Source organism: Bidens hawaiensis, unplaced genomic scaffold (assembly GCF_021521415.1).
Source record: "Bidens hawaiensis isolate Kalapana, Puna unplaced genomic scaffold, B.hawaiensis_p1.1 tig00024461_1, whole genome shotgun sequence".
In the NCBI taxonomy this organism is placed as follows: domain Eukaryota; kingdom Viridiplantae; phylum Streptophyta; class Magnoliopsida; order Asterales; family Asteraceae; genus Bidens; species Bidens hawaiensis.
Window position 1 is genome coordinate 32,975 of NW_027493864.1, and position 15,837 is coordinate 48,811.

Below are 15,837 nucleotides of genomic sequence, written 5' to 3' on the forward strand. Positions count from 1 at the left end.
AATACACTTGTCAAATTTTGTCAATATAAAATAAATAATACTATTTATATATACCAGCCATTTATATTGTTGATGTATACAATACCAGGTTATCATAAACATTCATTCATTTGGTGTGTTAATGTTAAGAACATAATTTGTTGCAATCTGGATGTTTCTATAATGATATATATTTATATCACTGGATGTGTTAATCAAACCACTTATCAAAGAGTGTCAAAAAGGGTAACCGGTCATAATCAAGTTGTAAAGGTTGGCAAGTTGTAAAAAAATTCAGTTAAATGGTCATAAACTGGTTGGTGGGTCAACCTACAGGGCTACGAGTTAAACAAGTCAACCTAAGCACAACTCGTTTAGCTAAACAGAAACACATCCATTTAGTCATACTGATTATGATGTGCTGTAGAAGCAATGATTTTTTCATCTTTAAGGAGATGAGAACACCAAATTAGAAAACATACAACAAAACTGATTTTTTAAATGATGTAATCTGTTCATCTAATTCCAATTCATAAAACTGGCAATGATAATGTTAACAACTTCATATTCTTAATCGCGTCAACGGTCAACCGGCTTTAGATAGATCATTCCCAGCTTTCAACTTCAAACTGTTCCTAACATAATCGGACAGCTCAGCTGCCGCAGCGCGTCCCATCTTCACGCAGCTAAAGTAGTCATCCACTAATACAATACGATACATATATTTGTAAGTTTAATAAAACATTAATTAATTTCAGGAAAAGTGAAGTAACGCGTGTGTGTCTGAATGGTACCTGCCATTACGCCATGAGTGACGGATGTAATAATCCCATGTTCCTTAACCTCGGAACCTTGTGGAAGGACTGACATTGTCGAGCTTGGAAAGACCAAATATACAAATGCCTTTGTAGTCTGCAAGTGAAGGCCAAATGTTACTAAAAAGTACTAGAAAGTTGAGAAAGTATCAAGAAAATCGTTGTAATACTTTTTTCACATTTTTACATGAATAAGATGCTTTAACTAAGTCAACCCGATTCTTTAAATGTAAAAAAGAAAATTGCAGGAAAACCCTACAGACTCCCTTTTTAGTAAATAAGCACATCTTGTACAAGAATGGATCTTTTGACTTGTTACGCCCATGTAGAGATGTAAACGAGCCAAGCCGCTTGTAAGATAATCAAGATCGGCTTGCTACAAGCTTTGAATCGAGTCGAGCTCAAAATAAGCTTGTTTAATCAAGGAGCGCCAGCCAAAGCTTTAGTTATCAAGCCCGAGCCAAAGCTTCATTTATCGAGCTCAAGTCGGCTTACACGAGCCCATTAATTATATATATTTATATGCCAAATATTATCATATATAAAGTTATTATAAAAATAACTAAATAATATATATTATGCAATATGCAAATTTTAATTATACATATGTATAAAAACTAATTTTAAATGTATATAAACTAATTAATAAATATGAAACTAGCGGGGCTCAAGCTTAATAAAACTACTCACTACCCGAGCTCAAGCTTAAAAAAAATTACTCACTACGAGCATGAAAAAGCTACTTACGGGCCGAAATCAAGCTTCAGCGCTGGTAAGTTAACGATTCAAGCTCGAGCTTAATCAAGCTAGGTCTCGGCTCGTTTACACCCCTACGTCCATGTCAGCAATAATAGCCAAAATGGCAATCACATCAATTACGACTGTTTAAAAGATAGAAACGGACACACGTTACAAATTCAAGTGTAAATTGACATATACATGAAATCACAAAATCCATAGGGTTTATATTAAATAGCTATTTTACATTAACAAAGTTAGTAATCTTCAATGAAAAATCCTTCCCAACACAAAATGTCAAACCAATTAAAAAATGTCAAAAAAGACATTGCAGAAAAAACCCTACAGACTCCTGTTTTTTCACAAAAAAGCCCCTTACTTGTCTTTGATAATAATAATACTTTAACTTGTTATGTCAATGTCAGCAAAATTAGCCAACATGGCAACCACTTCACACATGACAATATAAAGACAAAAACGAACATATTCGTTATAGACTAGAGCGTTAAAGGGTGTATCTGTAAAGCCACCAACGTCCATGGGGTTTAACGAAAAATTGCACTAACCTGCTCTTCTAACTTGCTGGGGTCAAGAAAAACATGCCCACTTTCAGCCATACAACAGCATATTGCAACTACAATAACCAGTAATGCCATATGAAGTTCGTTTAATATAGAGAAAATAAAACTATGGATTTCAATCACAACATATTACCAGCAAGATGTTTTAAAGGAATTCCAGCATCCACGAGAGCAGAACAGGCTGCATTTATCGCACATGGAAGTAGCTAAACATATATATAGTCAAGAAACACCAAAACCGATCAAAGAAAAACTTAAAACATCTTAGATTAAAAGGATACGGCACCATCATCATTGACAACCTGCACATAATATATAATAATCAAGCTGATCATAAATATCAAGAAAAAGAAAAAGAAGCCAACAATCATTAATAAAACCGTTAAATGTCACATTTAGAGCAATGCGTATGAATCCCTTTATATACGTATATACATAGGGTTCCAGAGAAAACCGAGAAAACTACTACCAAGCAATCATTTTTTTCTTAATTTATATTTCATATCTTTTATTTATAAGGTAAGAAATGTAAAAATAATTTAAAAAAAGTAAATAAATAAAATATGTAACTCATGAAGTTACATATATGTAGGTCACGAAGTTACATAAACGTAACTCATACAAGGAACACATATGTAGCGTAAAAATTAGATAACGTTTTGAGCTAATTTTTAATTTTTTATACATTCTAACCTTATAAGAAAAAGAGAGAAAAAAACTTGATTGGTTAGTCGTAGTTTTCTCATAACTTCTTTTCCCATGATCCCTTCCCAATATACATACACAAACACATAGATACATATGTACACATATAAAAGCAAGGAATTAAGAATCAACAAACCTGAACTATAATCGATGTTGTTGTATTAGGATGAACATTCAAAAGACAGATGCTTTGCAAGGTTTTCTTTAATACCATTTCAAATTCCCTCTCTTGTTTCCCTAATAATCAAACCAATCCCAATTTAGTATTTTGTTCTAAAACTAACCCCGTGAAATAAATGGTAACAAAAAGAATCGACATACGTAGCAGATAATCATTAAACAAAACACTCACCGCTCTGTCCTGTTTTTGGTTTCCAAATGACTTCAATGCAAGCCTTTTCAGGATTTTCATTTTTCTTTGTTCCAGCTTTGGGTCCATAAACAGCTGCAATCACCTTTGTCTCACCTAATACCATAAACACACGATATGTGATCTTGAATCCAAATTGGAATTTTTCATTCAATTTATAGATATTTTGTAAATTTTGAAACTAAAACTAGGTGTGCAAACGAGCCAATCCGCTCACAAGTTACTCGTGCTCGGATCGATAAAAAGCTCGAAAGAAGCTGAGCTTTTTCGAGCTCAAGCCGAGCCTCAAATAAAGCTCGTTTAGTTATCCAGCTCGAGCTTGAGCCTTGTATGGGAAGCTCATTTAGGCTCGTCGAGCCTTAACAGGCCTGTATATTTCTAAGTTTAACCTCTTTAGGGCTTCTTTGTTTTAATTTCACACTGCAATGCTGAGCTCGAGCAGAGCTTTGGCCCGTTTAAGGTACTGCACACTAGAGGAGCACAAACCGGTTCAGTTGAAACCAGGTCCGGTGGGTTATCAAACCGAGTTGAGTACAATCCGGTTTCTAGACCGGGTTATGATCAGTTTCTTGACCGGCTTTGATCAATTTTTGGCCAATTTGGTTCGGTTAACCAGTTTCGACGGTGAGAATTATAAACTGATCCTGCACCTACGGTTTCTATCGCCGATTCGGTTCCTCGTGTCAGGTCAGTTAATTGGTTTCTATGTGCACCTCTACTGCACACGAGCTCGAGCCAAGCTTAGGCTCATTAAAGGTTTTCATAAAATATATAAAAAGAACTATAAATGCATATAACTATTTAATAAATAATAAACAAACCGAGCCAGAGAACTCAAGCTTTATATAAAGAGCTTAAAACAAGCCGAGCTCTCGTAAGTCAAAACGAGCAAATCTTGAACCTAGTCGAAACGAAATAGAAAAACTGAACTACCTTGAGCCCAGCTAGCAGACCCATGAGCCCGATGCAGTACGCCTCGGGTACAGACCACCGGCCTTCGTTGATTCGCAGTCCGGCCATCCAATCTATCAACTTCCATACTCTTCAACAACAAAATGGCATTTTCGTAAATAACTAACTTGAACAAAATGAACATCTAAAACTTCAAATTAGCAACAAAACTGAACACCCAGTTAACTAATAATCAAAACCCACAAATACCCATACTCAATCGAACCAAAAAAATCAGCATACAAATTGAATCGAACAAGAAATTGGAATCGTATACCCTAATAATCGAACAACAAACTAACCTGTGAATCGGATTATTAGTTAAAGGTAATCGACTTCTGGTTAATTTTGCTGGAGAGTAAATTAGGGTTTTAATTTGGGGATTATGTGTGTGCTTGTTCAATTCTACCGTGGGGTTTAGCAGTTTAGGGTTTATGCTTAAGTATTTTTATTGTATTTTTTTAAGTCAAGTATTTTTATTGTATTTTTTTTTTAAAAAAGTCACATTGTTTATAACTAGGTAAAACCTGCAGCATTGCGGCTACGCGAGTTTGATTGGCATCGGTTAACATGCGTTGGTAAAACCTGGGAGTTGCAATGATCAATTGATGTAGGTATCGGTTAGGTTCGTTACGGTAGAATAACTAACCTCAAAAGTTAAGTTTATAAATGAACATATTTAAAACAACATAAATTGGTAAAACACCGATACTGCGTGCCTAGTCGACATGAATTTGATCAACATCGATAAGGTTCGTAATGGTATCAGAACATACTCCAAAAATTATTACTATAATATAATTAGAAAGTTTTGTGTCACAAAATGGGTTCCTTATCTATTTGTATATGTAATATTTGTTTTGTATTTGAGCATGTATGTTGGGGTTGGTTGTATGGGTGTGTTGATTGTGTAAAACACCTATGCTGGCCCGCAACCAGGGATCAAATCCTACTCTAATGCAACATTGGTTTTTTAATCAAATGTGATATATATGGTTACTTTATTCAAGTTATTTATGGTTTTGGTTATTTTTTTTTTCAAGTGTGTTATTTGTGTTTATGTATACGTGAGAATGGTTGTTTTTCAACATTAACTTTGGTGTAGGCCGGATAGGTGAGTTGTTAAGTGAAATCGACCGAATTTGCGTAGAATCACCGCATTTTGTTTTAGTTTCGATACCGTAACGAACTTAACAAAAACCGACATAATGCCAATTTTGTTTTTGTTTTAGTTCCGGTACCGTAACGAAGGTGATGGAACACCCGAGTTTTACTGATCGAAGCCACCCTATTGGTCTACCTGCGTTTTATATTGTTTTGTTTTATTTTTTGTTCCAATTCCGATACCATAAGGAACGTAACCAAAACTGACAAGTTCGTGTTGATTACCACTTGTTTTGATTTTACCATCGTCCGGGTTTTACCGACCTGTCCCGGCGCAACGCGCTGGGTAAACACTCGTTAATATATAAAAACACATGTTACAAAATGTGACATTCGTCATTTTCGGTTTAAATCGTATTTGTACTTGTGCGGAAAACCCGACCCGTTTTGATCTTTTGGATCCTTCGTTATTAATAAAAATTGGGTTTTATGTTCATTTATGTTTCAAAATTGTCAGATCAAGAAAACACCCTTTACGGTGCCTTAAAACACCCTTTCGTTATTATTAAAAACGACTTAAAACAAACTTCAGGGACCCAATCGCCAAACAACCAAAGATAAAGGGGTGTTTTAAACTAATAGATAACCCTTAATTTTTCCCCCATCATCCACCAAGTTTGACCATTTTAACCTATCCTAATGCATGTAACTCTTGAAAGCAACATTATGGCGAACCCTTCACTCTTTCCCTATAAAAACAGGACCAATGCATCCAATTTTGATTTGCTCATTCACCTCAAACTCTCCCCAATCTAGATCTAAGTATTCTTCTTCAAACTCTTGATAATTTGACTTCTCAAAGTCAAACTACTTCTAATCTTTGTTTCTAACTAACTCTTGCTAATTAAAGTTTGTTATTATAGCTTGTTTAAAACATACTCCCCCTGTTTTCTTAGCTTTCCCTTCTCCGGCCATGGTCGGTTTAGGCGTATTGCTAGGTAAGGCCTCATGGAGGACTATTATAGTCCTTGTTAAACACTTTAATTTATGTAAGCTTACTATTGTTGTTTAGTTTCTAATTACTTTAGTTTCCAAATCATTTTAATGAGTTCTATGGTACTGGGTATGTGACAACCATCATCGGTTTCATTCCGAGTCAAGGATTGAACCAAAACCGAACTCTTGTTTAAATACTTTATTATTTACATGATGTATGTAAGACTTGAATATTATCATTTATAAGTTTATTATAGTAAGTTCTATGGTATTGGGTATGTGGTAACCATCCTCGGTCTTATACCGAGTCAAGGACCGAATCAAGACCGAACTAAACCGAGTTCACTTGCTTAAGACACACTAGTTGTGTTTTGGGCCACTGAATCTCATATTTTTCTTTAAAACTATTTTATAAACTAATTTTAATTGTTTTCTCAAAATACTTGGTATGTTGGATCCAACTTGATCTTATAACAAGTTTGGACCGACAAAGCCAAACACTCATTTAACGGGCGTTAAGGTCTAATAGAACTACACACTTGGTTAAGTTTCTTTTGTTTTCGTTGAGTTATCTCATAACATTTATCACTTTGGAATCTCGACTTTGGGCTTGACCAATTATCAAGACTCGAACCGACAAATCTGAACACTCGTAAAATCTCGTCTTAGTATTTATTTAACAAAGGGTCTTGCAATATCGCAATTATACCCAAATACTTACTTAACAAAGGTTAAGTAAAACTAATAAATAGAATACCAAGACCCGATTTCGAGTAAACTTACTTTTCTAAAACCATTACTTTAATTCTTATGTATTTACACTTAAACCCTCAAACTTTAATTATTTATCTTACTTGTCATGTTATTTTACTTTAAAGCTTTTAAGTCCATCTACTAACTCAAGACCCTTTTTAATCTAGGTCTTGCTCGCTGAACTTACCATTCCGTTTTACTTATTTCACGTGAGTACATTTCATCCCCTGTTTTCCTTTTTATACTTTGGGGGTAACATGCATACCTATTCAAAACAAGAATGATTTATAATACTCTATCCTCAAACCACAAACTCTAGATTGTATAATACTTAGAATACTTGCTTTATTGTGTGTTATATGTTTCATATGTTTCATATGTTTTACGTGCACAAGTGTTTACTTTTTTGGTGTTGTTGAGCCTCAATAAGTATGATCATCCGCACCCTTAACTACTTTAGTCTTGTGCCAGTAGAATATGGCCTCATTATCTGAGTATGTCGGTTGTTACCGATTAGAAAGGATCCTCGTTTATTTATGATTTATATACCGCAGTTGTTGCTTTTATTTATCGTTTCATGTACGAGTTGTGGATTTTGCCTCATATTATATATACTCAAAACTATAAAATTGCTCACCAACATTCGTGTTGACAAATATAATTTTATGCATTGTTACAAGTTTGATTATTGGTTAATTAGAGTTTGAAGATGCTATCTTATTTTGAGACCGTTCAGGTTATTAGAAGAATGAACAATTAAATTCTTATATTTGGTGTTATTTTGTATGAACACGATGTGTTACTTTTGAAGATTGAATGAAATTAATGATTTGTTTAAATATTGTCACTTTAATAGTGTCTTGTGTTCTTGAGAAATCCGTTGCATCCCGGCATGTTCCACCGCCTTTGGTCGGGGTGTGACAGATTGGTATTAGAGCCAAGAATTTAGGATAGGCGGTTAGACGTAACGACCTAGTATAGTTTTGCTTTAGGGTCCTTATACATGTTGCTTATACATGTTACCCTACTTGATTGTTCATTACACTTATATATTTATTTTATTTAATCCCAAAAGTATACACATGCACACACTCTCATAGTATTCCAAGGTATCCTTACCTTACCGCAAAAAGTAGGTTTTTGTGATAATTTTTATGGATCACAAACTTAATTTGGATCCCGTTATTTATAATCTTCTTAAAGCTTGACGCTATAATGGGTTTGTAGCCACATTAGGGGGCGAAACAATATGAAACGATCATTTGATACAAATATTCCAAGAATCGAAGGTAATTTACTTACCTGGGATGATTGAATTGTAGTGTTCGTCTTCTAGGCCAACGAACCGTGTTATACAAGTCAACAACTTTAAGTTTTCGAATGAAAGCGTTCTGATGGCCTCCTTATAATTTTGTTGGAAGTATAAGAGCCACGGTGATACATGGACTAATGTTTTCAACATTTCGATTACCTCATTGTTTACTTGTTATTGTTATTATTACGATATTTGGGACAAAACATGTCAAACACGGGGATTTCGTGCACATGTTCAACTCCCCACTTTACCACGATTTTTAAGATTTAATTTTGGGACAACTAGTCATGGTGGTTCATGCAAGTTTTCCCGCTTTTAAATCCTAACACATTATTTTCAAATTCCAAAGACTTAACATTTTATTTAATTACTTGATTTACTAACAAAAGGGAAAAAAAATTCTAACATACTCATCCTCGTAACTCTAGGAAACACAATCATTAACACTCCATGTTTACACATCATCCTCATACTTATATCAATTACCCTAAACTTATGTCATTTCTCTTTTATTATTTTAGAATGCCTCCTCTTCGTCGCCACACTCGCAAGACTAACTCCGGTCGTCGGATGGCCGCTATGGTTGCTAGAGAAATTGACGCTATGATTCCTGGACTGATAACTCAAATTCAAGCCACCCAACCCACTGTTACCCAAGCCATACCTAATCCCGCACCTTTCTCCATGAAACAATTCACCGGTGCCAACCCATCTCAATATTTTGGCAAGAACTGTGCCACTACCTTGTTGCAATGGTTCGAAAACATGGAAAGTGTTTTCAATCTTTGTGAATGCCCCAAATCCAAGAAGACCACATACGCCTCAAGCATGTTCGAGAAAACCGCTCGCACTTGGTGGAATAGCGAAATGTTCGCCAATGGGATGGAAGTAGCTATGGCCTACTCATGGACCAAACACAAAAAAGTCATGATAAAGAAATTTTGCCCGAAACATGAACTTCAAAAACTCGAATCCAAATTTTGGGAACTTAAGCAAGAGAGTGGTGACAAATCCGCCTACTCCAACCGCTTTCATGAGCTTAGTCTCTTGGTTCCTCACTTGGTGACTCCCCTCGAGCGGGCAATTGACAAGTATGGCGGCGGTTTGCATATGCAAATCCGTGACTCAGTGATGAGTAGTAAACCGCAAACACTCCATGATGCAATTACCTTAGCCGGTGCTCTTTCTGAAAACCATGTCATGGCCGGTACCCTCACTATCAAAAGCTCCAACAAACCCAATGAAAAGAGTACACCCGAACCATCAACCCTCACCAAAGTTGACCCTCAACCTCAATCCATCAACTACTCCAACTCATCCCACCAGTCCAAGAAGAAAAGCAAACCCAACTACCGAAACTATGTCGTCACTCACCCATCTCAACCCCAATCTCAATCCCAAACACTTCAAAACCGAAAACCGTATTCCTTCTCGCATCCCTTGTGTAACACTTGCCAACGCCATCATCCCTCCTACTCCTCTGGTCGCCATTGCACGCAATGTAACCGCTATGGTCACCTTAGCAACATTTGTTGGGAAACCTCCCGTGGGCAACCCGCTGCACCAAGATTTGCTCCATCCAACCAAAACCGTCCCGTGCCTTTTGCTCAACCTCCTCATCAACCTAGAGCTTGTTTCAATTGTGGAGATCCGAATCATTTCCACAATGTTTATCCTCGAATTGCGTTTGTTAACCAAGCTCAAATCATTCCCGCACCATACTACCAAACCCAAGCCTACCAAGTTCAAACCTATCAACCGCAAGTTCCGCAACTCTTGGCTCCTTCGGCTCAACCGCTCTAAGCGATGCAAGCCATTCCGCAAGCAATGCAAGCTCTTCCTCCTCATCCTCCAGCTCAACAAGTCAACCACGGAAACCAATGGCATGCTTTTATGATGAACGCCAACCAAGCTCAAGTTGCTAATAACGTGGTGAACGGTACGTTTTTAGTTAATGAGAATTTAGCTTCAATTTTTGTTATACCAGAGCTGATACGAGTTTTGTTTCTTTTAAATTTGAATCTATCCTTTCCGTGCCTTGCACTAAACTTTCTCGCCATTTTTCTGTCGAAGTCGCCATATTTCGGTTATTCGCGATTGTATCCTCACTCTTTGCAAGCACGAATTCTCGATCGACCACATTCCGATGCAAATTGGAAGCTTCGACATTAGAGTAGGTATGGTTTGGTTAGCTTTGCACCGTGCCAAAGTCGTTTGTTATGACAAGTTTATTCGAAACCCACTCGTCAATGGCAAAGCCCTCAAAGTATCTGGCAAAACAATTCCCAAGAAACTCAACCTCATGTCATTCTCTCAATCCCGAATGTACTTATGCCAAAAGTACGTTCCTTTCCTAGCCCAAGCGGTGGTAAAAGACCTCGAACAAAAGAAAATGCAAGACATTCCCGTTGTTTGTGAATTTCCTGGCGTTTTCCCGAAGACGTCTCTGGTCTCCCGCCCATTCGTCTGGTTGAATTTTGAATCGACCTTGTGCCCGACGCGACTCCCGTAGGCAAGGCTCCCTATCGTTTAGCTCCTTCGGAATTGCAAGAGTTATCGAACCAACTTCAAGAACTTTCCGATAAGGGCTTTATCCGCCCAAGATCTTCCCCTTGGGGCGCTCCCGTTCTCTTCGTGAAAAAGAAAGATGGCTTGTTTCGCATATGTATCGATTACCGTAAACTCAATAAACTCACCTTCAAATATTGTTGCCCTTTGCCTTGAGTTGACGACCTCTTCGATCAACTCCAAGGCACAACTTGTTTTTCGAAAATTGATTTTCGATCGGGTTATCATCAATTGCGTGTTCATGAAAATGACATTCCTAAAACCGCTTTTCGTACTCGGTATGGACATTACGAATTCATGGTTATGCAATTATGCCATTTGGATTAACTAATGCACTCGTGGTATTCATGGACCTCATGAACCGCGTTTGCACACCATTCTTGGAAAAATTCGTAATTGTTTTTATCGATGACATCCTCATCTTCTCCAAGACCAAAGCCGAACATGTACATCATTTACGTTCCTTTCTTGATCTCCTAAGAAAAGAACAACTTTATGCCATGTTCACAAAATGTGAATTTTGGTTAAAGGAAGTTCAATTTTTGGGACACATCGTTAACAATAAAGGTATTCATGTTGATCTTGCCAAAATCGAGGCCGTAGAAGATTGGAAAACTCCATTCGCACCCACGGAATTCCGATCTTTCCTTGGTTTGGCCGGGTATTATCGGCGATTCATTCTAAACTTCTCCAAAATCGTGTTACCCATCACCGCACTAACTCATAAGGGAAAACCTTATAAATGGGGACCGAAACAAGAAGAAGCTTTCCAAACTCTAAAGCATATGCTTTGTAATGCTCCCTTCTTAACCCTTCTCGATGGAAACGATAACTTTGTGGTATTTTGCGATGCATCCAACCAAGGTCTCGATTGCGTTATCATACAACGAGGTCAAGTTATCACATATGCCTCAAGACAACTTAAGGTTCATGATAAGAGTTACACAACTCATGATATCGAACTTGGTGTCGTCGTTTTCGCTCTCAAAATCTGGAGACATTATCTTTATGGCACGAAATGTGTTGTATTCACCGATCATAAAAGTCTTCAACACATTTTTGACCAAAAAGATCTCAACATGATATAACGTCGATGGGCCGAATTACTTAGTGATTACGATTGAGAAATTCGCTAACATCCCGGTAAAGAGAATGTCGTGGCCGATGCCCTTATTAGTAAAGTTAATGTCAAATCCGTTCTGCTTCATAGAATTATCATCCAAACCCATCTTCAAGACCGCATCTATCGAGCCCAATGCGCCTCTATTGATGTTGGCAATATGTAGACGAAATGTCATGTGGAGCCAAACCTCAACTCGAAACCAAACACGATGGTTTGCTTTATTTTCTCAATCATTTGTGGGTTCCAGATAGTGATGAACTTCGTATTTTCATCCTCGATGAAGCTCATATGTCGCGATATTATGTTCATCCCGGTGCGGATAAGATGTACTTCGATCTTCGATCTATTTATTGGTGGCAGGGTATGAAAAAGGACGTGGCGCTTTACCTCTCAAAATGTCTTACATGCTCAAAGGTTAAAGCCGAACATCAATAACCTTTTGGTTTACTCAAGAAACCACCTATTCCTGTTTGAAAATGGGAAGACGTTGCTATGGACTTAATTGTCACACCCCGACTTACGGCCTAGGCGTGTGACCAACAGTTGGTACCGGTTTTGTAAATGTATTATAGTTCAGCGGAAGTCTTTTTAAAAAGTATATTTTGAAATATTAATTTGTTTATAAACTTTTATTTATAATAAAATATATATATTTCTAAACATTAGTTTATTTGTACACTTTAATGAAACATTTTGATTTATTAGAAAACTTATCGAATAATAAATATCCAAGTGGTTGATTTATAAACTTTGTGTTAATTTTATAAAACTTGTTTAAATATTGTTGTCAAAATTTTATTCATTTAAAACTTTGAGCCATCTTTACCTTGCGAACAACTACTTCATGAATGGCTCCAATTCTTGATACTGTAATTTTCCTGAAATGTTAGAAAATACGTCAGCGATATGCTGGTGAATACGCTGACGCTAAAATATTTTCTTTTACTTTGTTACCCCTCGAGGGTTACGCAAGCCTCGGCCCATCTTGTCTTAGGAATAACAAAGTTATAATACTATTTACAAACTCAAGTCTCCACCTAAGTACCCCAGCAAACACCGCAGCGTTCAACTTAGTTAAGTACCGTTCGTATACACATGGTCGTGCTCCCCGCAGGATAGCATAATACGACCAAGTGTGGTGCGATGCGCACACCGCGTAATACCACATATGTAAGGATCCAGACACACGTACACGACAGCCTGAGGGATAGGCTTTTATTTTTGTTTATAAATGTTTTAGAGACACGTAATCCCATGTAAACCTTTTTCATATAACACGTTTGATTTATTTTAAAACCAATTGTAAAATTTGGGGCGTATTCACCTTTTCGATTTGGATCGGCTTCAATACACCGTCCGAGGGTCTTTCCCGTTGCTATCTCGCACCTATAGTACAAATATAACATTTTCTTTTGGATCAGCTTCAATACACTGTCCGATGGTCATTCCCCCTTCTTTGTTATCTCGCGCCTATAGTACGAGTATAACTTTTTGTTAGTCGGATATACAATCCGGCTTAAGACCTCTAGTCTATTTTGTAAAATCTTTACCTCGATTTTAATTTCTTTACGAACCTTTAGTTCAAAACATCTTTTCTTTATTTTAAACTTTTAGTTTAAAATATTATTTCTTTCTTTTCTTTTTCAAGTTTAAACTCTTTTTTTAACTTATTTACTTTTCTTTTCTTTTACAAGATAAACCTTTAGTTTAACTTGCTTACCTTTTTCTTAAACTTTACGTTTCTTCTTCATTAAGAAACGTACACTTTCTTTTATTAAGAATGATAATAATAATCTTAAATAATATTAACAACTAGAACTATTTTCTACTTTATCTTTTCCTTTTCTTATATAATATGTTTGAACCTATAGTCCAAATCATATATCTCTTATTCTCATATTCGGACCTTTAGTCTGTCATGTTTTTCTTTTCTAAAATCTATGTTTTTCAAAATGTATATTTACACACACACACACACACACACACACATATATATATATATATATCTTTTAGTTTATGTTCATAATATAAACAATATATATATTTTTATTTAGTTATTATTATTTAAAGTATCTTTAAATAACACTTTTATCTTTATTTATTAATAAAGATTATTTTATTTGTTTCTTTATTCTTTCTCTTTTTATTATTATTTAAAAATCTATTTAAACAATAGTTATATTTATATCTTTTTCTTTATTTAATTTCTTTCCTTTATTTTCTTTTGTATATTTTCGAGGTATAGACCATACCCTTGACTAGGGTATAAGCCTGTATTATTTTATTAATATTTTGTTCGGGCATTATGCCTACCTTGTTTGGCTTATTATTATCTAGACTCACGGGCAGCACTTCGACGTTGGCACGTATATCGAGAATATTGATCCACACCTCCTTGGCATGCAAATCGAGGCACGCCGGTCTTCAAGTCTCGTCAGCACGCACTTCGGGGCGGGTTGTCGGGTTGTCTCAGGTCGACACGTACTTCAAGGCGGAACGTCGGGTCGTCACGTACTTCGAGGCACGTTCTTGGATTGGCACGTTCTTCGAGGTGGTTGCCGGGTCGTCTCGGGTCAGCACGCGCTTTAAGGTAATGTCGTCGGTACTTCGGTATCGTCGGTTTAAATGGCAAGGATTACAAGGTATAATGTCAGGTTTTTGGCACGGAAAACGAGGGGGTCGAGGGTATGTTTCTTAGAGTTTTTAGAGAGAGAAAGAGTGTGTGAAAATGGGTGTGAAAAATGAGATGCCATAACTTGCTATTTATAGACTTTTCCCGGGACACATCGCGATACGCGATGGTCCCTTGATCATGCCATTGCGTATCACGATGTAGGCATGATGAGTCACCCTCTAGAGTTGCCACGTGGCGGACGCGATACCACGTGGTGACACGTTGCAACACATAATGCCACCAGGTGACACGTGTCGACTGTGTCATCTTATCATGGCTTTATGCCACGTGGTGACATGTGGCAGGACATGTGTCACCCTGTCAGACCTCGTCATCGCGATACGTGATGACGTTTGGTCTATGGCCGTCGCATATCGCGATCAGGCCTGGTGACAGATTTTTCATTTTAGATTTTTAAGTTTAAAAACTTGTCATTTTTGGTCCTTTAACTTTTTGAACTTGATATTTTTGACCCGTTATTTTCGTGATGTTACATTAATCACCAAATTACTCCCCACTCAAAAGAAAAATGGCACTGTTTGGGTGATCATCGATCGATTAACCAAATCGGCTCACTCCATCCTGATCCGAGGGAAGTACTTTGTGGAACAACTCTCTTAAATCTATGTTCATGAAATTGTATGCCGCCATGGTATTCTGTTGACCATTATTTCCAATCGTGATGTTCGTTTCACCTTCCGTTTTTGAAAATTGCTTCAAGAAGCTTTGGGTACTCGCCTTGATCTTAGTACCGCTTATCACCATCAAACCGATGGTCAGTCCGAGCGTACAATCCAAACCCTTGAAGATATGATTCGATCTTGTGTCTTGATTTTGGTGAAAATTGGGATTCCCATCTCCCGTTCATCGAATTCTCATTCAACAATAGTTATCACTCTGGCATTAGTATGGCTTCTTTCGAAGCTCTTTATGTTAGTAAATGTCGTTCCCCGATTTGTTGGAATGAGATTGGTGAATCCCAAATCACTGGTCCCTAGATGTTCCAAGACATTACCGATAGTATCGATCAAATCTGCCTAAATCTTCTCGCTGCTAGAAGTCATCAAAAGAGCTATGTCGCAAACGGCAAAAGACTCTCGAGTTCAATGTTGGCGACCTTGTCCTTCTCAAAGTATCCCCTTGGAAGGGGTAGTCCGTTTTGGAA

General features: G+C 37.0%; 1 protein-coding gene across 1 annotated transcript; it reads right to left on the minus strand.

Moving 5' to 3' along the window:
• Window positions 1–430: 430 nt before the first annotated feature.
• Window positions 431–4,414, minus strand: LOC143569351 (exosome complex exonuclease RRP46 homolog). Its single transcript, XM_077055292.1, has 8 exons — window positions 4,122–4,414; window positions 3,171–3,284; window positions 2,955–3,055; window positions 2,395–2,415; window positions 2,247–2,319; window positions 2,099–2,166; window positions 774–891; window positions 431–681 (listed from the first exon to the last, which is right to left on the minus strand). The coding sequence occupies exons 1-8, from the start codon at window positions 4,282–4,284 to the stop codon at window positions 566–568; spliced, it is 774 nt and encodes a 257-aa protein (XP_076911407.1). The 5' UTR covers window positions 4,285–4,414; the 3' UTR covers window positions 431–565.
• Window positions 4,415–15,837: the final 11,423 nt, after the last annotated feature.

What these genes read in the sequence shown, in the direction of transcription:
- LOC143569351 (XM_077055292.1), bottom strand. Translation starts at nt 4,284, where the DNA reads ATGTTCATTTTGTTCAAGTTAGTTATTTACGAAAATGCCATTTTGTTG. An exon ending in ACCAAAAACAGGACAGAGCG is followed by an intron (nt 3,056 to 3,170) that starts GTGAGTGTTTTG and finishes TTTGATTATTAG; the next exon opens with GGAAACAAGAGAGGGAATTT. An exon ending in CACTCATGGCGTAATGGCAG is followed by an intron (nt 682 to 773) that starts GTACCATTCAGA and finishes GTATTGTATTAG; the next exon opens with TGGATGACTACTTTAGCTGC.